The sequence below is a fragment of the Brachyistius frenatus genome, unplaced genomic scaffold (genome assembly GCF_029030835.1).
Source record: "Brachyistius frenatus isolate BFR_SWC_R1_liver_20210118 unplaced genomic scaffold, ASM2903083v1 Contig_97, whole genome shotgun sequence".
Classification (NCBI taxonomy): domain Eukaryota; kingdom Metazoa; phylum Chordata; class Actinopteri; family Embiotocidae; genus Brachyistius; species Brachyistius frenatus.
Genome location: NW_027210696.1, coordinates 51,058 through 78,935, shown reverse-complemented (window position 1 = coordinate 78,935; position 27,878 = coordinate 51,058). Strand labels below are relative to the sequence as shown.

The 27,878-nt window shown below is 41.5% G+C and overlaps 2 protein-coding genes across 5 annotated transcripts; one reads left to right on the top strand and one right to left on the bottom strand.

Moving 5' to 3' along the window:
• Positions 1-1,737: 1,737 nt before the first annotated feature.
• terb1 (telomere repeat binding bouquet formation protein 1) lies at positions 1,738-11,311 on the top strand. Of its 3 annotated transcripts, XM_069711160.1 has the most exons (22): positions 1,738-2,085; positions 2,218-2,328; positions 2,551-2,682; positions 2,864-2,995; positions 3,239-3,299; positions 3,426-3,538; positions 3,706-3,834; positions 3,937-4,089; positions 4,192-4,323; positions 4,507-4,632; positions 4,981-5,111; positions 5,206-5,321; positions 5,419-5,547; positions 5,652-5,716; positions 5,875-5,952; positions 6,691-6,927; positions 7,560-7,643; positions 8,423-8,488; positions 8,574-8,615; positions 9,787-9,863; positions 10,678-10,833; positions 10,931-11,311. In XM_069711160.1, the coding sequence occupies exons 1-22, from the start codon at positions 2,049-2,051 to the stop codon at positions 10,961-10,963; spliced, it is 2,340 nt and encodes a 779-aa protein (XP_069567261.1). In that variant the 5' UTR covers positions 1,738-2,048; the 3' UTR covers positions 10,964-11,311. The 3 variants fall into 3 exon arrangements, with proteins under 3 accessions (XP_069567261.1, XP_069567262.1, XP_069567263.1); XM_069711161.1 differs by lacking the exon at positions 8,574-8,615; XM_069711162.1 differs by lacking the exons at positions 9,787-9,863; positions 10,931-11,311 and having other exon boundaries at positions 10,678-10,799.
• Positions 11,312-12,779: 1,468 nt separating this feature from the next.
• Positions 12,780-19,293, bottom strand: LOC138628255 (protein TsetseEP-like). 2 transcript variants are annotated; one of them, XM_069711195.1, is made up of 5 exons: positions 19,123-19,293; positions 18,932-19,025; positions 16,041-16,291; positions 15,298-15,500; positions 12,780-14,359 (listed from the first exon to the last, which is right to left on the bottom strand). In XM_069711195.1, exon 5 carries the CDS (start codon positions 14,350-14,352, stop codon positions 13,441-13,443), a length of 912 nt encoding a protein of 303 aa, XP_069567296.1. In that variant the 5' UTR covers positions 14,353-14,359; positions 15,298-15,500; positions 16,041-16,291; positions 18,932-19,025; positions 19,123-19,293; the 3' UTR covers positions 12,780-13,440. The 2 variants fall into 2 exon arrangements, with proteins under 2 accessions (XP_069567296.1, XP_069567298.1); XM_069711197.1 differs by lacking the exon at positions 19,123-19,293 and having other exon boundaries at positions 18,932-19,113.
• Between the last annotated feature and the right edge of the window lie 8,585 nt (positions 19,294-27,878).

Sequence of the window (27,878 nt, the reverse complement as noted above, 5' to 3'; positions counted from 1 at the left end):
CTGTCCCTGCAGCAGGTGGTGGAGAGGGTGGACAGGATTATCCAGTATGGATAATAGTTTGTTCAGCGTCCTCCTCTCCACCACCTTTTCCAGGCTGTCCAGTTTGTAGCCGATGATGGAGCCGGCCTTCTTCACCAGTTTGTTAAGTCTGTTGGTGTCTCCGGCTCCAATGCTGCTCCCCCTCTCTCTCTCCCTCCCTCCCCCTCCTCCCCCTCCTCTCCCCCAGCAGACCACAGTACAGTTCACTGGCCACAAACAGACTGGTAGAACATCTCCAACATCTCGCTGCACGCATTGAACGATCGAAGTTTCCTCAAGAAAAAGAGTCGACTCATCCCCTTCTTGTAGACAGCGTTGATGTTGGTCTTCCAGTTCAGTCTGTTGTCACGGAGACACCCAGGTACTTGTACTCCTCCACCATGTCCACCTCCTCTCCCAGAACTCTCAGCGGTTGTGGAGCCGTCGTCTTCCTCCTGAAGTCGACCACCATCTCTCTGGTCTTGGCCACGTTCAGGAGCAGGTGATTTCTTCCCGCCCGCTCCACAAGGTCCTCCACTACTGCCCCGTACTCGTCCTCCCGTCCATCCCTCATACACCCGACCGCTGCAGAGTCATCAGAGAACTTCTGCAGATGGCAGGACTCTGAGTTGTACTGGAAGTCAGTTGTGTATAAGGTGAACAGGAAGGGGGACAGAACAGTTCCCTGAGGAGCTCCAGTACAGAGTCACAGAGAGGGGTGTGTGTGTGTGTGGGGGGGGGGGGGATCAATGGAGGAAGAGCCCTTTGAGATTGAGGGATCTATGCAGTTCACCAGGGGGGGCATAGGGGGGAGAGGGGGAGGCAGCAGAGGTGTTTGGGAGGTGTGAGGTGTGGAGGAGACAGATGAGGGCGGTGAACTAAACCTGTTGAAGAAACATCGTTCCTCTCCAGGTTCCCCCTGGTTGTCTCTCTCTCCCCTTGAACCCTGTCATCTCCTTCATCCCGGTCCACACCTCCTTCACGTTGTTCTGCTGGAGTTTGGCCTCCAGCTTCCTCCTGCAGGAGTCCTTGCACTCCCTCATCTTCTCCTTCAGGTGGCGCTGCACTCTCCTGAGCTTCCTCCCTGTCCCCAGACCTGAAGGCTGCTTTCTTCTGATTAAGAAGCACCTTCAGGTCACTGGTGATCCACGGCTCGTTGTTGGGGAAGCGGCGTACGGTCCGGGATGGTAAGGTGGAGTTAGGATGAATAGTTGATAATACGACCTATATATAAGTACAGTAATATGATACGGCATACATATATGTTGTATTATTGTAAACACAGAATCGCACAATATTTACACCACTTTCCGTTTATATTCACCTTTCAGGAGCTTCTTCTCCCTCTGAGGTCGTCTTTAACAAAACTACATTCATTTAGGGGAAATGAAAACACAATGTCGGCTTTACCACTGCGGAGCACTCCTTTACTGCAGTGACAGAAAGGAATCTTTGGTCTATAGACATTTAAACAAAATATATATTTGTCATCAAACCGAGGCCAAATATTTTGCGTTCATTCATCAGCGTGAGTAAAAAAACAAACAACTAATCCCATTTGCTTGTACGTTAACATTTGTAGTAGCTGTGGGCTGTCTTGCTCGTTTCCGTGGTAACGCGGAGGTCTACGCTCGTTTCCGTGGTAACGCGGAGGTCTACGCTCGTTTCCGTGGTAACGCGGAGGTCTAAAGTTCCGTCGTGATTCCTAGAAGACAAACGCTTGAAGTGAACTCCTGTTTTTTTTAATCACCGTATCCTACTCTAATTTCTGTTCGGCGACAGTTAAGGAGTACTGGCGAAGTTAGTTTGTTAGGACAGCAGCGGGAAGACAAATTGTGCTTTGTAAGACTGGACTTATATACTTAAAATGTATGTTAATTCGCTAGGTTAGCAACAACTAGCTCGCATTAGCTCTGGGAATAGCATTTATTAACGTCAGTGTTGGCTAAATATGGGACTCAAGACGGTGTCCTTATAATATTAAGCGAGTCAGATACTAGTCTTCGAGACTCGGTCATTTACAGAGTGAAATGAATACGACAGGGGTTTGCAGCAACAGCTGTAATGGTAAGTGACATTGGTCGCCAACTCCAGTTTCTTTTGGTGTTTGTACGTGGACAAAAAAAAAAAAAAAAAAAAAGGGATAGTACGGTCACACATTTATGTTAAACTGGTTTAATGTCATCATTCTTCTTTCAGCCACAAAGACAGATCTCACTTTGCTGCTCGAGTGTCTGAAATTTCAGATGAAATGTCCTGATTTACAGAAACAAGCTCTTCTCACCATTCACTCAATCTGCGAAAAGAGAGGTAATAGTGACGAGAGGTTGTAGTGAACAATGACAGAAACAACAGCTTGTTGTCCCTAACCACCTAACACAGCTCCATCCGTCTGTACGATGTGTTGTTTGGACACATTTGGCTAATAAATACATTCAGTGAAGTCAGTATTACATTTACATATTCAGTATAACAACCTTGACATGGTACCTGTCCACTGTCTGAGTCACATTACATTTTCATAATTTACAGAGGACAATGTGGACCTGCTTCGAGACATGGGAGGTGTGGCTTTCGTGTATAACCTCTCCAAATCGAGTATTGTCCATCCAGATGTTAAGGAGACTGCACTCTTTACGCTCGGCACGCTGGCAGAGGCCAATGGTAGGCAGCTGTGTGTGAAGTGTGTCATCTCAATTCAGGGGCACGTGCTTTAAAGAATACAGTGAAGGGCGAAGGACGTTGATGTGTCGGTGGAATGTGTTGTTTTTCACGTGCAAATCATTCAAAAGTAAATTCTGATTTTACATGTTGACAATATAGTATTTATGTTTCCTTCTGGTAGTGTATTGCAAGAGTTCTCTGTGCAGAAGGGAGACATTTGCAGACCTTGCTGGTTGGTTGCTGAAAGAAGACGTCCCGCTGACCCTGAAAAGAGTGACCGTCTACTTGCTGTTTGTGTTGGTGGCCAACAACAGTAAGATCAAGGCTCCAGAATGAGTTGAAGCTACGGGATTGACTGTCACGTTTCTCAGCACGTCTGTCTTTCACTTTACATGGCCTTTTCTTTGGTCCGGTTAAGTTTCAAGCTAATGTTCCTTGTAAAGTATGTGGAGCAAAGTATAGCAGAGAGAAATAATTCTTTATCGACTTCTGAAAGTAGGATTACCTTGCTTTTGTTTATGCACATGTTTGAAGCCCCGTCTGTGTCCCATTGCAGAATCAGGACAGACTTTAGCCCAAAACAGTGGCTGCCTGGATATTCTTCTAGACCTCTTCAGGTACTTTGTGATACTGAACACTCATGTAATCTCATGTAGCCTGACATCAGCCTCACCAAGTTTACATAAGTTTGCAGAGTTTAGTAAAAACTCACCGTAGCTTATAGTAAGTGTATATTTTTGCAGGACCCATTTCCCCTTCTCCAATGAAGCTACTTTGAAAGCAGCTAATGCTACTCACCAACTTTGGGCATCTGTGTCAAGTGCTCTCTGTGGATGTGTCAACAATCCCCAGAATGGTAGTATTATCTTGTTTATTTGTTTATCGTACTGAGCAGGTAATATGTAAATCACTGATTTGCTTGTAATGCTGGCAACAGCATTCGGGTCAAGCCTGCATTTAGTTTATATGTGGGATAGGAGCAAAAGCAGCCTTTACTCAATCATGTCTTTCTTTTCATTGCAGAGGACGGTCAGCGTCTTTGCGTGGCAGCCTTTTCCATCATAAAAACCTGGCTTCAGCAGATTTCTCTGCCCCGCACTGAGATTTTCCAACCCATATGCTCCTTCATAGCAATGACAGTTGCCAACAACTGTAAGTCAAAGTGTTGTTGTTGTTGTTGTTGATTCGGAAAAACGATCTAAATTGATGTTAAAATCCAACTTAATGAATGTTCACCACTTTCTGTTTTTGCAGCCTGTGTTCAGGAGAGTTTTTCCACCTCTGGTGGTTTGGAAACTCTCACTCTTGCACTGGTTCGTCTAGCTTCTGCCGCAGATACAAGCTTATTGCTCTGCCAGCTTTCTGTCATTACATCCAAGGCCCTGTCAGCTTGCATTACTGAAAACTGTGCGTCCTGCTCTCAAACGCATATACATACACATTACCAGTTCATTCAAACAACCTAAAGGAGACATTTAAAGTGACCTTTATTCACTGTCTTATCTGTAGCTGCTCTGGCCTCAGGCCTGGCTCAGTATGGCGTAGTGTCCCACCTTTTATCTTTGCTGGTGAGCCCACACATGGATCCTAAGGACAGACTCTCTGTTTTGCTCACCCTGGGCCACTGCACGGAGGCCTCTGGTGAGACTGCACAGCAGTGCACTATTTTTGTGTGTAACGCTTTCTCTAAGTGTTGTCCAATTTATATTTTAAGCAGGTAGAGGATCTCACTTAGTGCAGCTATTGACAGTCATCCTTCTAATCAGATTACAACACACAGTCCATGTTTGTTTTTCAAAACGTTGTGCTTATTTGGCTGTGCAGAGGAGCACCAGTTCCAGCTGGTGCAGTGTGGAGGCCTGCCCGTTATCATAACTTTACTCGCCGAGGACACGTGCGAGGAGGTTAGAAAGGCTGCCACATTCATATTGCAGACTTGCAAACAGGCCAGTAAGTCAAAGCCGTTTTCATTACGTTTCAGGGTCACTCTTTGACGTTGTTATTTAGCATTGTCAGTTACCATGTAACACAGGCCCTTTATTTGCAACATTGCCCAAATAAATGCATGAATTCCCTCCATTTTCGAATATATTGACGTGTAGATTTGAATGTGTAAATTTTAGAACAGCATACTTTTATTTACAGCAGTGTTTGTATTCCCTTCCCTTATGACGAGTTAGTTCTGTACATTTTCGTGTTAGTTAAGTTAGTAAGTAGAATGAATGAGTGATTGGATAATTTTGGGGTAAATGTAGGCCAAGGAGCCGTCATAATGATCTATTTGTCTTGTTTGAGAAGCCACGTGCTCGGGAGTTGGTGGTCTGATAGAAAAACAGATTGAAAATGTGGAACCCCCTTCAAACATAGAAGGCTTCAGGAGATCAGCCAGAGAATTGCTGCACAGGATTGAACTGCTCGAGAAAACGCAGGTGAAGATTAGACGTGCGCTCACTCACACTGCTGCAGTCTGACCCGCATGTATCACGGTGACGAATGATGTGCGTTTATGTTCGTCTTCATGAGGGTGAGCAGGAAGACTCGCCACATTCAACTGAGAAGCGAGGCCTGCTGTCTCTACCCCCGGCTTTACCTCTACTGCCGCAGAGGAAGGAGGCCATTGAAACCGTCCCCATGCTTAAGTACGTACCAGCAAGTGGTGACAGCAGCACTGAACCCCAAACGGTCAGAAACATAACAAGAATGAGAAGAAGAGTGAAAAATGATCTCAAATTTAAGTCCTCAGGAAGAGAAAGCTGACAGCAGTGGAGGAGATCTGTGGTGGTCAGTGTGCAAAGATACAGGAAACCTCACGTCCTATCATGTTCAGTCACTAGAGGGAGGCGGAGAGCAGCGTACGGCAAACAGGTCAGTAAATGTGCTCAGTGTTGATTACTTATTTTTCAGAAAAAACTGGGGTTAAATGATTAATGATTGCTTTCATATTTACATTTCTGTCTGCTTTTGTTTAGTCAGTTCTTTAAGCTCCCGTTACCAGTGAGGCACACAAAACCAAAGGACAGTAAATATACTGAAAGTAAGATATACAGACTCATGCCTGTACCATATGTTATTGATTTATTATTTATTGATTGCTTTAATTTTTGTTTTCAGTGAGTGTGTGGTTTCTAAAAATAAATAAATAAATAAATAAAAAAAATCTATTTTTTTCAAGTAATATATTTTTGTGTTTAGGGTTAGAAGGCAGTGAGATGAGTAAAGTGGGGAGAAACCCTGTGGAGGAACACTCAGTCTCTCATAGCCGGTGTGCAGGTAGGAGAATATGAAGCTGCCCTTCAGTGAGATCTATCTTGTATTATCAGCTGGTTGTTGAGAGTTTAAACAGGTGCTGTAGCCACATCTGCAGGCATTATGTTTTAGAGTTGTCCTTCTGTCTGTCCGTATAGCTCTCACATTCGTGTGAACAATGAACTGATTCGATTTTGGTTGCGAAAGACAAAAGATCAAGCTCACTGTGTTCGTCACGTTCATCTGTCCCACTGTCATGAACACGGTTTATGAGAAATGCCTCCGGGGAATTTCTTGAAATGTATTACAAGCGTTCAAGCCCCACCAATGAAATGATTACATTTTACTGGTCAAAGGTCAGTGTTCCCTCACGTCCTATTCTCATAAACAGTGCCATAATTTCAAAGCCTTCTCTACCTGTATCGTATGAGTCTGGACAAAACATGAATGCAAACTACAACTTGACTTGTTGGCAGAGACAAATTATTTATGAAGAATAAACCAATATAGTAAAGTAGGTTCAGACACAAAGTTTTGGGTCATTGTAATTTGTTATTTTAAGTATATTTTAAGTGTCTTGTTGACATCCACATATCTGCACTTTTTTTTGGAACTGCCTGATAACGACACTTAGATAATCATCATTGTATTAACACTGCTTAAACTTGCTCATTCAGACAATGTAAACACCGGACTTTCAGAATTTCTTTTTAAGTAATGTTCTCGTGTAACTCTTTTTTTTTTTTTCTCTCTCTCTTTCAGGTTGTGTGTTATCTTTTGAGGACGTGACCAGTCGCACTTTTGCGTCTCTCCAAAGCTCTTGTTACCACAGCTGTGACATGCACAAGGTTCTCCGAGAGGCAATGGAGAAGTTCAGGGTGCGTCACTGCAACCTTGTGTTCAGGAAGGAGCAGCAGGACAACACTGTGGAGCAGACAGACGCAAACACCGAGACACTTTCAGCAGCAGAACCACAGAAAAACTGCAAAAACTGGAGCAGTAAGAGGCTTTAACAGTTGAATTTACACATGAAATCTACTTTATCGGGTCTACTTCCTGTTTCGCAATCTGAATGAATAAAGAGGACGCTCCAGTAACATCTCCTGTGAAGCATAACATGATAATGGAATTGATCGTTGAAAGAAATATTTTACGAGTCAGCAAAATGTCCTTTTATGTTTTTTGGTTCACTTCAGATAACAGCCAAATAATATTAGCCCAGTCTTTTGTTTTTACTTTTCATTTGTTCCCAGGTTCTAAAGTTTTTCATTTTGTTGATGAAGCTGCTATTGCAAAATGGGTTGAATAGCACTGCAATTGGGAGGACATATGATATAAAGATATTAGGACATGGGTATGGGCTTCATTTCAGACTCTGCTTGTAATTTACACTACGTCATAGGTGCACTGAATTATCATAATTTCTCATGTTGTCATTGCCTGAAAGCATTGAAAGGCCATATTTTTTTTTTAAATATTTGTAGACTTGTAAGTCTCCCCTGAACTTTTTCTTAGTTTTTATCCTGTTTTTTTGTGGAACAATCAATTTTATTTTCCGTAAAAAAGAAACACACGTCACATTCCAATCATTACCTACTGCTATAAAAGGACTGATTTCTCCTCCACTGTAGAAGACGTCTGTCTGACCCCCATAAGTAAAGGAGCGAGGAATGGCAAGAGCTTCCAGCCACAACACTTCTGGAAGAAGTACAACGGTAAGAATTATGCAGCAAATCAATTTAACCCACAAAGCACTGTTTGAGTCGTCCCAGATCTAACAAATAAACAAATCATTTTGAACTAAATATTTGTACAACGTAAATAGATCAAACGCAAATAAACTAAAATGTTGCACAAGTACAAGACAAAACGGGGCTAAGCCATTGTCTCTGCTACGGTGTGTCTGGGTTAATATCTGAAGCACCGTTGCTGTGTCAATATTTGCTATTAATATGTTATTGATTCATGTGGGTGAAACGCTACTTTGTTTAGTGGAACTAAATTCATTAGCAAATGTCAGTAACTGTGCCCACAACATCACACGATCACAATCATTTACTCGTATTGAATAAATGTACAACAATGTGGAAAAAAAATATGGAAAGCAGTGTCACACGCTGCCGAGCCATTTGACGCCAGAGAGTACACGATGTTGACGGTCTCTGACACACCTGCGCTCGGAGGCTCACGCAGACAGCTTCGCTGCATTTTAGCAGTTGAACCTGTTAGACTCTTTGTCAATTTCACGTTAGCTGGACCTGTTTTAAACCGTGACTAAGCGACAGAGCAACAGCACCAACATGTTTTATTAACCCTGCAAGCTAAGTCTTCCTGGTATAACAAAACACAGGAAAAACAAGTCTTAACACAACAAATAATGTTCCTGAAAGCGAAACAAATGATCCGAACACATCTGCTGTTTGCTGTAAATGTAGGCCATCAATCTACCGTGACATTCTGTCAATGTGTAATCTGAATATCTTATTCTTCACAGGTTTCACTTTGGCTCCACTGCGCATTAGAGGGAAAGAGGAGACATTCATCCCTTACAACAGTACTGGTATGAGATATTATCATCCATTGTCCTTTACCCTTTTTCCTTTATTTTCCATATTCAGCACCACTGATCCCATCCCTCCTCTCAGGTCCACGTCTGACTCCCCTAAGAAGGCAGCGTCTTCCTGAAGGTAGATGTGCGATGGCAGATCTGGGTGTTTACAGTTGATTACTTAAAGCGTGTGTGTGAATGTTGTGATTGGGAGCCAGTGGTGGGAGCTGTCTTCCACAATGTGTTCCTGACGGCAGACGAACCAAAGAGCAGGAGGAATGTTGAACTGCAGCCAGTGTTCTCACAGTGCAGGCCAGAGCTGGTTCAGAGCTGCACAGCTGTATTAAGCTGTTTCACACTCTGTATAACACAGTGTGTATGTGTGTGTGTGTGTGTGTGTGTGTGTGTGTGTGTGTGTGTGTGTGTGTGTGTGTGTGTGTGTGTGAGAGAGAGAGGTTTATTCTGATGCTTTTATGTTATGAAGAAGGATTTTGACATTATTATGATTTAACATATTCTTCACTTGCGTCACATTTACAACATTGCATATTGAACTTGTTTATCTATATTTATTTTTGCCGTTCCCTTCCTCGAGCATTTAGACTTCTCTCAGTTCACATCGTCTGAGTACGATGTCGCTCGTTGCAGTGGACAGGCGCTGTTTTATAGTGCAGTCTTTCTGTGCTGTCATGCTGAGATTTACTGTTTCTTTTTTACCTCGTAGCCAAATGCTTTTTCCAGTGCACACTTTGTGAGAGTCCATACTTAGAATAGTTTTTCTTCCACTGCACAGTCCACATTTTCTTCATGTTCTGCTGTTTTTTCCACTGCTCTCTTTTCCCCATAATTATTTTCCTATCTCATTTCTGTTCCTTCTCTTCTCTTCTCTTCTCTTCTCTTCTCTTCTCTTCTCTTCTCTTCTCTTCTCTTCTCTTCTCTTCTCTTCTCTTCTCTTCTCTTCTCTTCTCTTCTCTTCTCTTCTCTTCTCTTCTCTTCTCTTCTCTTCTCTTCTCTTCTCTTCTCTTCTCCTGTATTCTTGTTTTTGGCAGAGCTGTGTTACCTGCACCGGATTTTGAAACAAGAAACACAAGAGCTAATGTCTGTCTTTATTAAGTTTAGGAACAATTGCTATGTTGTAACAGATGAGTTGTAAAACCTGGAACTCTCTTTGTATTTCTCACACACACACACACACACACACACACACACACACACACACACACACACACACACACACACACACACACACACACACACACACACACACACACACACACACACACACAAACTGTTTTGTGTCTTAAATACAGGAAGAAGAAAAGGAAATAACAGTGGACATTGTGCTCTTGATGATCAGCCAAAGATGAGCACAGACCAGTGTTCCACTGTAAGAGTTTGAAAGTTTTCTGGTAAAAATGTGTTGATATTTTCATGATGCCATATTTTCCAACAGCTTTTAGTGCCGTGACTACTGTACATGCTGCAGTGCGTCAAAGGCATTGAAGAGTAGTGTCGATGAACGCTGACACTGCTTTCTCAAATCAGTGCCTGCACACACACTGCGAACAAACAAAAACAAATATACTAAGATACCGAATTGATTTAAAGTAGACTCTAATGCACAGTACAAAGACCAAAAGATGTTGTAAAGTATGTCTTATTTGACCAAATCTGAACACAATCACAGGGAGGTTGATCGTCTCGAGAATACTACAGGACAAATCTGCAGTGGGCTGCAATCAGTTAACATGTATACAGTACGCTTGAGAGAATGTATGCAATGTGCTGTTAATGAGCTGAAATCTGCAAAGCCACCAGTGTGTTTGGTAATATTGGTCACAGCCAATTTGAGCGGATTATTTTTCAGTGGGAATAATAAGCAACAGAGGTTTTGAAAGCACATATTCTTTTACTTTATTTATTTAAAATTTGATTAAGTAGAGAAAATGTATCAACAGTTGCTTAGTACATGTACGCTGTGATTGTCTGAAACTCTACGAAAGGATAAACTATGCCGAAGAAGTTGTCAGTACAGTACTTATGTAGATGAATTATACAGTATTTTGTTATGTCAAGTGGGTGTTCATGCACGTTATTCGTCCCATAATCCCCAGTCTCCTTTCCAGGTGACACACTCTCTAATCTTTACAACATCTTTTTTTTTTTTTTATCTCTTCTGTCTTTATGTGGAATCCTCATAGAGAAGGAACCGGAAGGACTTTAGCCGTGAGGAGGTGTGTTACCTTTTGTCCGGAGTAAAGAGGTTTGGCTTCTCTTGGAATTCCATCTTGTGGTCGTACCCCTTCCAGCCTGGACGCAGCAACGTTGACCTGGCCAAGAAATACAGGCGGCTCATGGTAAAGACACAATCTTGAATAAGGTAGTTTCCAAAATAACTGTCAAAGTGCAAAGAGATGACCTCCCTTAATTTCTCTTCTTGTTTTTTGCCTTCAGTGTGGTGAAGCCCAAGACACTGGCAGTGAATAACCTTTGTCCTGAGATCCTGAGTCACTCCTGAGTAATGGCCCTCTGTGGATATCCTGCCTGGATCTATCTGCAAGGCCATCATATGGCACTCTGATAATCTAAAGCAATATATACTCCCTATACTTAAAAATGACTCACTTAAAATACTTTCTGCGACAGGTTTTTGTGTTTTGACGGATATTGCAAATTATTCGAGTCGACAGTTTCATTGTCTTCATGTTTAATTCATTGAAACGGGATTTAAGAAAATGTTACTGCACACAGTTTGTTTGAATGTATTTGTTCATGCTTTGCATTCATCGCATAAAGTGTCATTTGAGAATAAATCAGAAAACTGTTGGGAGTTTTTGTAAGAAAAAAAATTGCCAAAATGCCATAAAATCTAGTCCGGCAGAAGTGAGTATGGTTACATGTATTTTGACTCAGCGAATTTATGAAAGAGTGACACCACATTTATCTGTGATTTATTTAAAGATATTAACAGGAAGTTCCTTTTTTGGGGGGAAAAACCAGAATAATTCTGTAAAGAAGAAACTATTTCTTTCACTTCCACTTCGAGCCTTAAAAAAAATCCTAATTGTCTTACTTCCTTCATAGATGGTGAGATGAAATCAAATACCAAGTTCTGTTTTCTTTTGCTTTTGTGCTCCGGCCATCACAAGTCCACAGAGACAGGAAATCAACAAGGAGAGAGGGGACTCGAGTCCAGCACTTTTGTTTATTGAGTCCAAAGCCTCTGGTATGACAGGAATCGCAAATAGTGCAACTCATGCTGTTTATCTATTCTCGGTGTGCATCAAGAAGCTCCGTCTGCAAACTGTATTATTTGCTAAAGCTGAGCTTTGACTGAGATCACTGTCTGAAGAGTGCCTCTCCCACTCCACAGGGACTCATCAGTGTGTTGCCAAACACGGACTTACCCGTTTGCCGTGCCCCGAGGCGTAGGCCGTGAACGTTAGGTGTGTCCGGACAAGACTAAATGTTTTGAGTCGATACGATTATTGAACTGGGCAGGAGATTCATGAATTGCCCTCGTGAAAAGCAGCAGCAAGCAGCAGCAGCAGCTCCACTCTCGCTGCCGTCGCGGCGGAGTCGCACGTCTCCTCCTTTAGGCTGCGTTTCTGTCAAACCGGAGTTCATATTTAATAGCGTCTTATTATTTTTTTTTTCAGTTTTAGGCAGGCCTAAAGCAGAAGTGGCCTCTCATACCAGTCCGATGACCGCTTGGTCAAAATGTTGGGATAGTGTGAGGGCAGGCTGAGTGTGGTGGGAGCGGCATGCGAGGAGCACATTTCTCATGGACCGAAACGCAGTCGCACTGAAGACTTTTGACCCGGACCCCCCGAAAACCTCCTTCCTCTGGAAAGAATGCGGCCCGGTCGCTGCACTTCTCCCTCCCTCCCCTTTGCGCCCCCTCTCCCGCGAGAATTGTTACAAGACGCTGTCTCTCTTACGTGACCTGGGCTGTACTTGCTAGAATTGGATTCCCATGTGTCCCCGTGCGTGCGTGTGCTAGTATGTTGTTCCAATGTGCTTTGCGATGGAGAAAGCTCCAGTGTGAAACTCTTTTGACAGATCCCTAATCTGTAGCTGCGCAAAGAGTTCATCCGAGATCCATCGTGCCGGCTAGCCTTTATCTTGATCCGATATTTCTTTCCAATTTACATTCCCAGATTCTTCCGACATGCGATAATAGTATTCTATCTCTTATCATATATTCTCTTAGTTCAAAAAAAAAAAAAAAAGAAAAGAAACAGGGAGCGTGACCATAACACATATGGAATACCATTTTTATTTTCACAAGCAACTAAAAACACAGTAAGGTGACAATCACCTTTAGAGGATTACCGCAAAGTCCGAACATGATAATGATAAGACATAAATGTTGACTGGACACTTGTATCCGGCTTACACAAGTGGAACTGTCGCCATCTTCGGTTGCATTCTTTGTCCCTGACCTTTTCTCTTTCAATGAGCACACTCGCATATTTTCCTCAGAAAGATTTGACCCTTTGTACTTAAGTGATTTTTTTTTTTTACGTACAGGGTTATTATATAGCAATGGAACATATTTCCTTAGTCCCAAAATGAGATTATTTTTGCTCGTGAGCTTGCACAGAGGAAGATCTCTGTTGTCTAACAGTATACTTGTAGTCCCTGTGCTGCTGGAGCCTCTTTACCCCACGACCGCACATAAGAAGGCGGTTTTATGCATTAAAAAACAGAAAAGTATCACTATTTAGTAATCACTTCAGTTAGTTCCACAGCTCTTTTGGCAAATTTGGTTCATTTAAAAAAAAAAAAGAAAAAAAAAAAGAAACAGTTATTTGCCTTAATTAGGGCACTTAAAGTGAGAAAAAAAACAACAACATGGTTTCTTTGCTCCGCACAGAATTCATGTAAAGGGTAAAGAGAGGGGGGGGGGGGTTCACATAAAAATATCCATTCACTTCTTTCATGAATTATCGTTGATGGATTCACATCAAGTCGGCGGGCACGCTCATGTCCATGATGGGAGTGTCATCGGGGATGGTGACATCACATGGAATGAGGTCACTGACAAGGTCATTTCCTTTCAGCTCCAAGTTCTGTAGGATTTCACGAACGCTTTCCTCGTCGACATCACTCCCGAACTTCTCCAAGCACCCTGCAGCCTCCACCTTGATCAGCTTTTCCAGACGTTCTGATGTTTCCGGCTCCGGTGTGGAATCCTCAGCAGCCTCAGCGCCGTCTTGGCGCTGCTCACCTGCTGGGATGTCAGACGGCTCGTCTGCATCGACCGGGACGGGGACGGGGACGGGAGCTGGGGAGGGGGTGACGTCAGGGACACCCAAGTCAACCGAAGGGAGTGACTCTTGAGTGAGAGATTCTTGGGTGAGCAGGTCTGCCTGCTGCTCTGGAGCGTCAGCCGGGGCTGGCGCCGGATCTAAGACGGGTTCAGGGACCGCCTCAACTTCCGGCTCTGGTTCGGGGACCGGCTCCGGGGCTGGTTCAGGAGCAAGCTGAGGTTCAACAACAGGTTTCGCAACCGGCTCTGGTTCTGGAGGCGATGATTCGCTAACTGAGACCAGAGCTTCAGGCTGGACTGGATCTGGAGTTCCCTTAACCGGAGGCTCTGATTCGGCATTCCCCGGGACTGAGGCAGCTGGAGCTTCTCCCTCTTTACACTCTGACACACATTCTTCGCTGGGTAAACAAGCCGCCACTGTCGCTGGCTCCCCCACTACCACATCTACATTCTCTGTCTCGGCGACATCCTGAGTCTGTGTTATTCCAGAGTCTTCTGTCGGTTGAGGAGTCGCCGGCTCCTTTGCAGACTTCTGATCAGTGGCCACGGTTTCAGCGCTGTTGGCTGGGGCATCTCGCCTTCTGCTGAACCCGTTTCCCATGACAAACCTGTACAAAGGGTCAAAAATGAGATTGAACATAATTGAGACAGTTAAAACGTCAGTTTATATTTTGGAAGTGGTAATAAAAAAAAATAAATAAAAATATATATATACAATCTTCTCTTTGGCCAAATATTGCATAAACTAATTGTGCTTTAATATAAATTCATTAATACACAGTAGGGTTATAAAACCAGTAGAAAGTAGAGAGAGAGAGAAACTATCTTTCAATTGTCCGGATTTGGGTTATGGTACACTATGTTCTCCCTCCTCGGGACAAGTGCTGTGGTTTTCTGGAGAGGAGCGTGTCTTGAGTAGAGAAGCTTTCTGCACCCGTCCGACGATCATTTAAAACATTTTGTTTGATTAATCACTGCTGGCTTTTACGCAGTAGCGTTACACAGACATTTAATCCAACGACAAAAACAACGTTCTGGACAAGTCCAGACGTGTGCACTGAAAACGTTTGCCACTGGCGAATTTTCATTTCACACGCCTCCTCCCCTCTCTAAAGGGAAACATATAGTTTATAGTTTTCCATTGTTTCTCGTTTCTAAATATTCTGTAAAAGAACCACACCTTGTTCCAGCTGCGTCTATCAGTACCACGGACCCATACACATGCAACTTAAACAACAGTTTTGTCAGGTTACTTAACGTAATGACAGGACAAGCATCCCCAAAATGAAGTTATGAAAACAAAAGAATATTAGCCTGCTAATAGTCATCAATAGTCAATTGCTAGTGACAGCAAAACGAACAAAGAAAACTTTTTACAGACGACCCCGCCTCCCTGTCGTGCTGAACAAACTGTTAAAAAACTGTCCAAAAGTGTGCAGAAGTACAAAAAAAAAATAAAACAAAGAAAAAAAAAAAAACCCTCCGGTCATGACATTAAGTTAAAAAATATATATATATATATAACAACGGCCATCACGTAACCAACCTTCTGAACTTTCTGCGTTGGAAGTAAAAGTAGATCAAGTTGAAGGTGATGTCGTACTCTCAACTTGTAGAAGTCCGTCCGTCAAACTGTCTGTGAAGGCGCGGCACCAGCGGAGCCGCTGCGCGCCGCGCGTCCACGCTCTTTACGCGCGCCCCGCCCCGCCCCGCCGGGGCCGTCATGCCGGGGACACACCGATTTCGTCGCTGGTTATCAAACGTAAATAAACAGAACATTTAAACAAGCCCGGCTCAATCAAACGTGAAATTCAACCGTCGGATCAACATCTACCCCTGACAACGCTGTTCAGAAATCAGATCTTATTAAACTGAGAATTGATTGAAAGCGCTCACCGCTGTCCAGATATGTAATGTGATCATTGTTGGGGACGTCAACTGATCAGCTGATCAAGGTTAAACATTAATAAACCCGTCACACATTTATTGAAGCGTCAGTGTGTTATGCTGAGAGGTTTGACGGACTTCCAGTTTCAAAGCTTAACTCCTGAAGATCAGACAAGTAAGGTAATAAAGCAACATTACACTTGTACCGTTTTGTCCATTAAATACTATTTTTGTGTATATTTGAACAAACAACACGGTATTTCTCTGAATGATTTTTTTTTTTTTTATAGATTTTTTTTTGGTCAACATCGATATTAAATGTGCAGTTCAGGGGGCATGGGGACGAAGAGCATTCTCTCCTTCAGCTCTTTTTGGATCTCTATGGTTCTCCTGCTCGTCTACCTTCAGATGTTAACCTCCCTGGTGCTCTTCGCTGGCGTGCTCGTCGTCTCCGATGAGGTCCTCATCAGCCCCTTTCGCTTCTGTCGAGCGCGTCAACACGGCGAGGTGTCCTGCACCGGACCGTCCGGGAGTTTACTCAGCGGCGATGAATCGGCGCTCAATATTGACATCCTCGCAGCGCTGGTTACTCTGGGGTTATACGTTCCAGTGGCGCTCGTGGCCTTTGCCCTGCTGGCCATGCTGTTCGCCACCTGTGCCAAAGACAAAGGAGTACTCTGGCTTAGCATGATCTGCCAGGCTGCATCGAGCTTCCTCACCCTGGCTGGCATTATAGTTTTCGTGCAGCTTTATCGGTCACATTTTAGTTGGACAGACTTGACTGTTGGATTCTACATCTGTGTGAGTGTGCAGCTGGAGCTTGTCATCACTACTGTGCTGACCGTTGTGTTGGGATGGAGGCTGACGTTTGACTGGGAATAAAAGGGTCCAGACTGCCCCCCTGCTTCAGCACAACCACGGGACCCGGACTGCGATGAAAAGAAATACTTGCAATTATTTTTTTATTTTTTTTTTAAACATTATTTGTGCTGAAGTCTTTGCTTTAGGGTAATATGCTGATGAAAACCATGACACATGACCTGGTCGATGTAATGACTAACTGTACTTCTTCTTTTTTTTTTAAATCGGATTAACTGTAACATGTTAGTTCTTCTTTTGCTGTAGCTGTCATTGAATTATACACAAACTAAAGAATGAAAGCTGTGTTTGAATATGTAAATAAATATTTCCTTAAAAACGAGAAAATGGTCTGTTCGCTCTGATAATCACAGCTGGTGAATAGATGAGAGGATGCAACGTATTAATGCTGCTACAGTTTTTGTATATGAATTTTTTTTTAAAGTAAAATGTGTTGTTTACGAAGATTGTCAGTCATACAGGTTATCGTCAATCTAACTGTTAATGCAAAGATAACTGGACATGATTGAGTTGTTTTTTTTTTTGACATTTCACCTCTCACCCAAAAGACCCTTGTAATTCAGAGCTGAAAAAAACCGTTTCTTCATTTAATTCAGCGACAAATTGAACTATACTTTCTTGTGAACAGTAAAAGAACACATGCGCTATGATCACTCAGTTCAGAAATGTAAGGCTTTTTTTTTATTTTTCTGTTTCTCCCTCTACAAAGAGGCCACAGGTGCAGCTACAACGTAGTGCTCGGTGGACTCATTAATGTCTTCTGGTGAAACCATCTCTCTCACCAAACCTCTGCGGTGACAAAGTGTGACATAACCACAGGTGTTACCAAAGGATTTTGTATCCAAACACAAAAATCAACCTCTTGGTCTCATTAAAGCTTTCCGTAACCCTGTGGAATAAGCATGTTGTCCCAGGGAGTTTCCACAATTCCACAATTTCACGTTAAATCAAACAAAAAATGGGTACAGCGGAACAGAAATGACGTTATAGCTCCATTAACGCGGAAGATTTTGTCAAGTTACACCGAGTTGTTGCACCGACATGAGGTTTTAATGCCATTTAAAAGGCAGACGCCAGCATCTACACCTCATTTCAGTGCAAAAGCATTGGTAAATTATCGGTGTCTCTCTTTGGATCCACCGTCTTGTGGAGCGCTGCCAAATTAGACATCTCAACGGCATCACTTTGATGTCTAAGAAAAGTTTTTTTTCAGTTTCGTGAAAATGCTTTAAAAAGTTCATTTATCAGGAGAAAAAAATGTCCCGTACAAGCCTCAAGGCATCGTCCTCCTCTGCTGCGTCTGCCAGCATCTGGGACTGTTCCTTTCTTTTCCCAGCCTCCACAACAGCATTCATTAATCCGCCATGATCCTGAACTGGTTGTGACCTCCGACCCGCAGACCCAGGACGCTGCGGGCTCTTGGTGCACGGCACTGGTTCCACCTCTGTAATGTCCGGGTCCGTTTCTGAAACGTATGCCGTCTGCACGTCGTCACCGCGGCCTGAGGACTCGTCCCCTAAAGTCTCGGTCACTGACTTTGTCCTCATCTGCGAAGTGGTGGGTTTCTCTCGCTTCTTTATGGAGTTCACTGTCTGTGGTTCAACCTATGTTTGTATCGTAAATAGCATTTTAGAGAGAAGTTAAGTAAACAAAACAAAATTGCTTGCTAGGAAAGTCAAATTAATGGACACAACAACCTTAAAAATGACTTATCCAGTCATTGCAATTTAGTGAAAAACAACTATTCCAACAACACTAACAAATATTATTGCGATTAGGTTTAAATCATGTTTTTTGAAAAAAAAGAAAAAATTATATATAGCTGCATGTCGGTGGAATAAGCTGCTTATCCTTAAGATAAGAGGAGTTTTAAATCCGATCTTAAGAAATGGTTGTTAAATAATTTGTAGTTGTACACATGATTGATGTTTTCTTGTTTTTTTGTTTTGTTTGAAAAATCTGCCATCTTGTGCTGCAATATACGACAACAACTACTTACTACAAAAAGTAATCAGGGTTTATTGTATATTTTTATCCTCACATTTAAAAATAGATGAAGTCTGTCAGTTGTGATCAGCCCATCATGTTGTTTTTTTTGTCTAATCTATACATGAAGCTAACAACCTGCATCTCATAACCCCTTAAAAAAAATGGTGATGATTATTGTTGAACTTTTTTTGTATTTTTAATAAATGCAAAAATTCTGGATATACTTGTACTGGATACATATTTGACTTTCACGCGTATGATCACATATCACATTTATGGCATGTTTTCATTGTGATATTTATTGGTTAGAGCAGGGTTTTTTTTTTGGGGGGGGGGGGGGGGGGGTTCAGGCAGAACTTTGTAGAAGAAGAAGAAGAGGAGAATTTTTACATTTAGAAACGTTAAAAACAAACAAATACCGCCACCTGCTGGTGAGTCTGGAGCGCCGCACCCTCGCAGGTAAGATACGAAACAGCTGCTTCTACCAGCTCTCTCTCGTTCATGCAGTAGAAAGCAGCCCTGGAAACACATCAGAGCCCATTTGTTCGTCATAAGCACTGACAGAGTTCAACTTAAGCGCAACAGCGACAGTCGTGTGTTTCTGACGCCCTTCTACCTCGCGGTTTTCCGTTTCCTCCTGGTCCTCAGCGGCTCCTTCTCTTTCACTTTCTCCTCTTTTTGCATCCATGAAGGCAGCGCGCGATGCCTTTCTGACATGGCGACGTTAACGTGCACAGCTTCACGTCATCTCCACATCTGCAGTGAGCTTATGCTGCCGAACCATGAGGTAAAAAGGACGCGAGAAACAGGAGGCGTTTTCTTTCGTTGTGAAGTCACGTGACAACACGGGGTTGACGGAGTCTTTACCTCCACCTAGCGGACAAGAATGAAACAAGCCCGGTTCTTCAGGAAATGATCACGAAACAGTTTTCAATGAAGCAATTCAGGTTTAATAACCAAAACCAAACCAAATTTTCCACTTTTATTTTGATGTAAATGGGTTTTTAAGATACTAGTCAGTCTTCGCACAGGTTGATTTCTTGTTTTGTTCATTATTTATGATTTAACATTTTTTTTAATTAAAAGTTTTTGTGTTTTGTGAATTGTAGTAATAAATGCGATATATTTTTCTTTCTTTCTTTCTTTCTTTCTTTCTCTTCTTTCTTTCTTTCTTTCTTTCTTTCTTTCTTTCTTTCTTTCTTTCTTTCTTTCTTTCTTTCTTTCTTTCTTTCTTTCTTTCTTTAACATTGAGACAGGTTTTATGTTGTTATACTAACTTTCAGGCAGTTCTATCTGCCGTTATTTACATATGATCGCTTCTATCTCAGATGATTTGGTCTTGGAAGATATGAGGGGGGGGGGGGGGGGCATTACACACAGCAAATCACATGTGAATTTGTATTAGGGGAGATGTAGCATCTTATGGGACCCGGAGATGACCATAAACATATTAGAGAGGAGAAGAAATGCTGACAACATAAACACACACAACTGGGATTAAACAGAAATAGCATGCTAAGAATCTAGTAACCAGCTAAATGTATCTTACAATGGATTTTACTTAGTGTTGTTTTGAAGGCTTACATATATGGGTGGGTTTCTGACATTTGTCTAACGAGGTCATTATTCATACTTCTCCTTCCTCTTCTAATCTGTTGTCATATGGGCCTGAGATAAAGATGGAGTTTAGCATCAGCTCTTCCGGCTGCATTATATCCCATATGTCCAAGTCTGTCCTGTGGTTGGACAGTTGTTTACTCTCAGCGGTTGGATCTTCAGGGACCATGTGGCTTTGTACCTAAAGATGGTTATTGCGTAAGGAACCATCGGATTAAGTTTCAAGTTATATTTTTGTGCAGATAACAATTTCTACGCACACGTCTTTAAGGAAACAAAATTCTATTGCCACACCAGTTGACCCGTGTTTGTCTCCTCAGCTGAATTCAGGATTTAACACAGCAGACTGTGCATGAGGGTGATTAGTTGTGGCATAATCTACAGTTGTAACATTCAACGCCCAGAAAGCAATAAAATCTCCAGGGGTTAAAATGTGTGTGAGAACAAAATAAAAAAAAAAAATGTGATGATAAATGAGGAGTCACTGGGATGGAGTAATCTGTTCCACCCTATTAAAGTCGTATGTCAATGAATCTACAAAGAGCTAACTAAAGCTCTCAATAGTGAAGTAGACGACAAATTTCAATATGTCCCCCTTGAAAATAGTTTTAAGTTGTAGCATAAATAGCCTACTGAAGGGAACAAGAACCCATAAAGCTGCAATGGCCTCAACTTAAAGTATTTGAGTAGATGTATTCTACTTCTTGTATTTAGCTACTCCAAGTGTCTTTAATCAAAACATCAACAATACATTTTATTTGATATTTGTATATAGTTTGATTTTACAGCTTGCCTTGGTGGGGTCAAATGTAAAAGCTGTTTTAACAAAAGGGAATTTAGTTTGAATGTGTTTACAGATGTGAATCAGAAATTGGTGGCACAAAAATCACAGTCTGCGGTACGTGCCCAAATTGTTGTATTCACATTAGCACTGGTTAATTCTAAAATAACTGTGAAGAGGCACAGATCATGCAGTTTTAAAGACTAATGAATGTATCGTAATCACAAAGTTCAATCATCATTTACAAATACTCACTCCCTTCCATCTCCTAGTTACACAAACACACACACACATTAGTTTGCTGGAATTAATCAGGGTCTCGAGTAGTGTGCTCTGTGATTAAAACTGCATCGCAATTCTGATCACCCAAATTCTTTGATTTCACTTCCAGAGTATTCCATTTTTTTTGTTTGTTTCCTCTTTACATTTTTCGATGAGCACATTGGGTTTCATCCTTGTAAGATAAAGCAGCAATAAACCAAAAACATGAAACATAAAAACTTTCTGACTTGTTTTCCAAGATACAGTCAGATAAACTTGTTGAATACTTTTTCTTAACTATTAAAATGCACTCTGGGTACGTGTGGACATATATTATAGTGAAGTACTGATGGCTTCTAACCTCGTATGTCTTCTTACTGGCCAACAGTTAGATACATAATGCGAGTCGAGCTGCATGACACATTTTTTTTTTGTCCCCGTTCTCTTTTTTCTCCTCTCTATCCTTTTGTCGCCCTCTTTCAATCACTGATGTTCAAAACAACCTTGTATCAGATTCTCACTTTCTGTCACTTTGTACCCAAAGCTGCCATCTCTCTCTCACTCAGGCCTTTTAATTATGCCTCTAAAGCCCCTTCCTACAAGTGCTTAGTCCTTGATTGCAAAGACCAGCTTTGTATATTTGACTAAATTAAAAAGTGGGGGAAAAGGGTGAAAAAAAAACCCTCAAGGCAAAGAGCATGTTAACAGCCAGCTGCACACACAGTGTAATTTTCCCTAAAGCTCTCAAGTTCAGTGCATTTTAGGAACAACAAATAACGAGAGGGCTCAAGTGATAAATGAAAGAAATCCTCAAAATCTCCATACATATTATGATTATTATTATTTACAGCAGATGACACTCAGTAGAGGATTTTTTTTTTTTTTTAAATAACTGTATTACTGACCCACAGTTTTTCCCTCTTATGGCTTTCTTCTTTTTTTTATATAACGCTGCTAGAAAAAAAAAAAATTCCACCAAAGCAGAAATGAGTAATTACTGGACAAAGTTAGGTGCTTTACAGTGAAACACATGCCACCGGTATAACATGAGATTCCCAGACAGTTTCCTTGCAAAGCTGATTCCAATCCATCTCTTTTTAAATGCAGCAATAACTCAATTTTTTGTTTGTTACTAAAAACCTAAATGAAAATAATATATAACATCTACAACTCATTATCAATCCTAAATCATGATGTTAAATTAAATTCATTTTTAAATTGATCCACACATTAAAAAGCTCTTTGAGGAACCTGAAGTAGCATTGGACTCGCTCTCCTCCAGGCTTGCTGCCACATCCACAGATCAGGCTGTGCTAAGAAGATTTCTGTGTGCTAATGGAGTAAATCTTGTCACTGCTTTTCTTGCATGCTGAATTTGTGGGTCAAACATGGCAAAAATGTCTGCTAAACTTACTAAACATGAGTGCATCAGCACTGTGTTTATTTTTAGTTTAACAACAACTTGAAGTTATAAATAAATAAAAAATGTCCCTCTGAGGGATTAATAAAGTATCTATCTATCTATCTATCTATCTATCTATCTATCTATCTATCTATCTATCTATCTATCTATCTATCTATCTATCTATCTATCTATCTATCTATCTATCTATCTATCTATCTATCTATCTATCTATCTATCTATCTATCTATCTATCTATCTATCTATCTATCTATCTATCTATCTATCTATCTATCTATCTATCTATCTATCTATCTATCTATCTATCTATCTATCTATCTATCTATCTACCTATAATGTCTGTTTTTTTTATCGAGTTGTTGTAATGACCCTCATTTGAAATCTCTTAACACTTGGATCTGCTTACATTTAACTTTTAATTCTACATATATGATGATATATATGATATACATGTAAAGTTGAGCTGGAGATAAATGAGTTGATCAGGAAAGTTCTCTATCTACTTTCAGTATCCTCAGCCGTCTCATCACATGTTAGAGACTCCGAGGACCCTAACTGCAATGAAGCAGACTAATCTGATGGTTCTCTGCTTTGGCTTAACCCTGCTTTGAGTAAGGGTCATTGCCATTGGCCATCTGTCCCAGAAACCCCTCTAGTGATTGGCGATATGGCGCAAGAGGGCAAGATTTAGGAAGAGTAGGATGTTTAAGTTGAATGAAGATCTTTCACTAAAGGATGTTATCTGTTGGCAGAGATGCAACACCATCTCATTATGGTATCGAGGACCATGGTAGTGAAAGTTAAATTTGTCTTATGTCACATCACACAAAGCACACATACACACACACACACACAGGAGGAGAAGAGGAAATCATTTCTACCTTTCAGGGGGTCTTTTAGCTTCCGCTCGGCTTTGATTGCAGCAAAGTGTCTGGGAGCCAATTATTCCCGTTGTGTTTGAGCACAATGTGGAGTTCAGTCTTTCACTCGTTCTTTGTGTTAATGCTTTTCTGTTGAGGTGCATGATTGTGTGTTTGATTAGAATTTATCACATGACCTGGAGATGGCCATGTGGTATCTTTACTTTTTACGTTTTGGTGATAAATAAGCATAAAGCACACAACTTCCTATACATGTAACATCGCAAATGGCAGATTGGTGGAAAGTGTAGAGTTTTCTAAGAAATTATGTGGTTATTTACGTATGATCGCTTCTATCTCAGATGATTTGGTCTTAGAAGATATGGGGAGGGGGGGGGGCATTACACACAGCAAATCACATGTGAATTTGTATTAGGGGAGATGTAGCATCTTATGGGACCCGGAGATGACCATAAACATATTAGAGAGGAGAAGAAATGCTGACAACATAAACACACACAACTGGGATTAAACAGAAATAGCATGCTAAGAATCTAGTAACCAGCTAAATTTATCTTACAATGGATTTTACTTAGTGTTGTTTTGAAGGCTTACATATATGGGTGGGTTTCTGACATTTGTCTAACGAGGTCATTATTCATACTTCTCCTTCCTCTTCTAATCTGTTGTCATACGGGCCTGAGATAAAGATGGAGTTTAGCATCAGCTCTTCCGGCTGCATTATATCCCATATGTCCAAGTCTGTCCTGTGGTTGGACAGTTGTTTACTCTCAGCGGTTGGATCTTCAGGGACCATGTGGCTTTGTACCTAAAGATGGTTATTGCGTAAGGAACCATCGGATTAAGTTTCAAGTTATATTTTTGTGCAGATAACAATTTCTACGCACACGTCTTTAAGGAAACAAAATTCTATTGCCACACCAGTTGACCCGTGTTTGTCTCCTCAGCTGAATTCAGGATTTAACACAGCAGACTGTGCATGAGGGTGATTAGTTGTGGCATAATCTACAGTTGTAACATTCAACGCCCAGAAAGCAATAAAATCTCCAGGGGTTAAAATGTGTGAGAACAAAATAAAAATAAAAAATGTGATGATAAATGAGGAGTCACTGGGATGGAGTAATCTGTTCCACCCTATTAAAGTCGGGATTTGTAGGCTACTGTGCTTTCTCATCAACAGTGATAGGCCAAATCCACAGGGATTTCTTACCAATCACAGGCTAGTCTTAATGACTTTTCCTCGGAAGCTGATAAAAGTGCTTTTTTCTAAAATCGTCAATCTGTTGTGTTTTACAGATCAACAGTGGCACAAAAAGAGTAAAAAATAAAGGCCAGACAGGGTATTCTTGTGGTAGCAACATGCTTGGGAGAGGTGAAAGAGCCACCAGCACCAGTTAACCCCGCTTTTATGTGTCGCTGTTGAACTGAACAAAAAGTTCCTGCTGTGTAATCCATGACCTAAAGTTGACACTTTCCTCGAAAACTCATTGTTCTTTTCAGATTAACACATGCAGACAGTATAGGCATGTCTTCACTCACAACAACATGGTGGTGGTGGTGGTGGTGGTGGGAACGGGGCGGGGAGGAGGAATGAAAGGAGTGAAAGTTGATTTCATCAAGCAGTGTCACCTGGCTCACTCAACCGTAGACTCTGCCAAATTGAAGATGTAAATTTCATCCTTAAGTATGCGCTAATAAGAGCAATCACTTGCGTGGTTAAGACTCTAATCAAAATGCTAATTACAGTCCAGGCCCTTCAAATGAACAATTTAGGATTCATTATTCTTTTTTAGTTGGACTTTTCTGTCCCTGCTTCCCATTAAGCATCTGTTGGCCATAAAGGTTGTGACATTACATAAAGACATCTGATATCTTCACATTGCAGTTAACTTATTTTCTGCCATGTAATTCATGAGTCTAATCTACAGCTGTTGGAGGGATGTTACTGTTTTTCATACAATTATGAATGTTTGAATTTCCAATTTTTTTTAAACATGCTGAAGTCTCCTTGTTCGAATTGGCTCAAAACTTTAGACTGACATGTCACTGATGACCTTGGACACAGCAGTTGGCAACAGCCTCAAGGCAGGAGTCCATTACTAGGTGTTCCAGAGCATTTGATTGAGATGAGCTCAAGATGTGATTGTTTTGCCAAAATAAATTATAATAGCATCCTGCAAAGTTGAATTTAATTACAAAATGTCCAGAGAACTGCAAACTTGTTTTTATTCAGTACATGTATAATCAAGCAAATCAGTTTCTTTGCCAAAATTGTTTTCATATCATACAAGAGCTTTTTTTCCCCATTAGCTTATTGATTAGTTAATAACAGAGAGAGCCCACGCACATCCAGCACACTGATTGTATAGTGCAGAATAATCTGAAAGATCAGAAAATATCACAGCACTGCAGTAATGTGAATGCAAATGAGAAAATCTTAAGGACACCCCAAAGCTTTTCTCACAGTACAGTAACACACTTGGGGTTAAAAGACAGCAAAGTACTTCCACTGGCGTTCGGTGACTACAACACAAAGCTTCCCCTCCAATAGCAGCTGCAGCAGCAGCAGCACACTTTTTGTTCCACTTTGATTCTCGTCTCTGTCAAACCGCCTAAAACCTCTGCTTTCTAGGTCTCTGATCAGAGGAAGCAGGCAAGACATCTGGCCGGTTGTCGTGGCAACAGATGCAGATTTGAATACCCTTGATGTGTGGTAAAGGTGTATGTGTTTTAGTTAGCATGTGTTTTAGTGGGTGAGTGACAGACAGACACAGAGTAACAACAGTGAGAGTAACCAATTGGTCCTGAAAGTAACTGCAGGAATTCATAGACATGTTGACCACCACCAGTCACACTGCAGTTCAAATGTCACACAGCTCAGGATGACTTGGAGCTGCAGGACTCCTTCCCAACAAAACACATTCCGGAGAATAAATGAGTCATGCATCTCTGAGACTACTTTTACTTCATAATCAATCGAAAGGGAATAGTGTCGTTTTTAAAACACAGGCCCAGATGACGAAACTTTACAATTATGGGGATATCTTGTGAGCGCGTGTGCTCATCTTCTGTTGAATTAATTTGCCCCGAGGTTGTTGCTGCAGAAGATAACTTTGTCTCACCTTCCTGAATAATGATGGCCGTGGAGACTGAGAATATAGCCCTGCGGCTTTGGGATGTGTTGCTTTGTGATTTGCGGGTGGTGTCTGCTGTTTTTCTGCTGTGTATTTGCATGTTTTATGTGATAAACAGAAATCCAGACGAACAGGGGAGGTTTTCATCAGAAAATAAAACACTAATAATACGTTAGATTTTGTCAATATTGATAACACACGCGAAAACGAAGGCAGCCCATAATGACACCACATCTGCCACTTGGTTTCAGTAACTACAGTAGTAGGGGGGCAATTTAACTAAGTATTATGGTTCGCGAGCAGACGGATGACTCAAAGGCATAAAACTGAGGCAGTAAGTCAAAGTAAAAGGCTGGTTTGCAAGAAATACACCGGGCCAGTGAAAACAGATGGAGGCTGGTGGAGAATCCAAACTTGGGCAAAAACACAAACAGAAAGACAGACAAAGAACTGAAGTCAGACACTCAAAGACTCTCAAACATAGCAATCTATTACTGGGAGGTGAACAGGCAACAAAATGAACATAATCTGCACCTACTGACATAAAGATGCAGCTTGAATATTTATGCAATAGTAATCTTAACAAAATGATAAGATTTATTTTTTAATAAAGTTTATAACAGGTACTTTTGATATACTTTAAACAGTGTCCAGTATAATTGCCGATAATACTTCTGTACTTTGTGTAATTTTGAGAGAACTTTTGGAGAAAATCCTCCACTTTCAAATCAAAAGTTGAATTCACAGGCAGAAAAAGCACCATCACTCACTCTGTTTTGCTGATACAATTTTATGCATGCGTACGACTATCCAAGTGTGAGTGTGAAAGGCAAGAAATTACAAATTTGCACCCAGGCCTCTGTCAAAGTAAGAGTGTCTGAGACTGCCAGGAGCACATTGTCCGTCTCTGAGAGCAAAGCTGCTGATTTAAAGCAATTACAATCATCTAGAAGGGCACAAATCTGCTAGTGGACATGGTGACAGGTTTGGTTGTTAAATGGCAACACATCAAAGGAAAAGCTCCATCCCACCAACTCTTGGCTTCCATTTTCATCTTTCTACAGCTCTCGCCAGAGCCAAGCTCTTTTTCTTTTGGCTTTAGGGGATGAGTGTCCTTGGAGAAAAGGGAGAAAAGACTACAGGGAATGTGTCCTCCTCTCTGCTCTGCATAGAAATGCACAGGGACATTTTTTCCCCCCCCTTGTGTGCCTGCGTGTGTTTCTGTGTGTGTGTCAGAGTAGCATTTGCCTTCTGGACACTTGCCCTGTATCACCT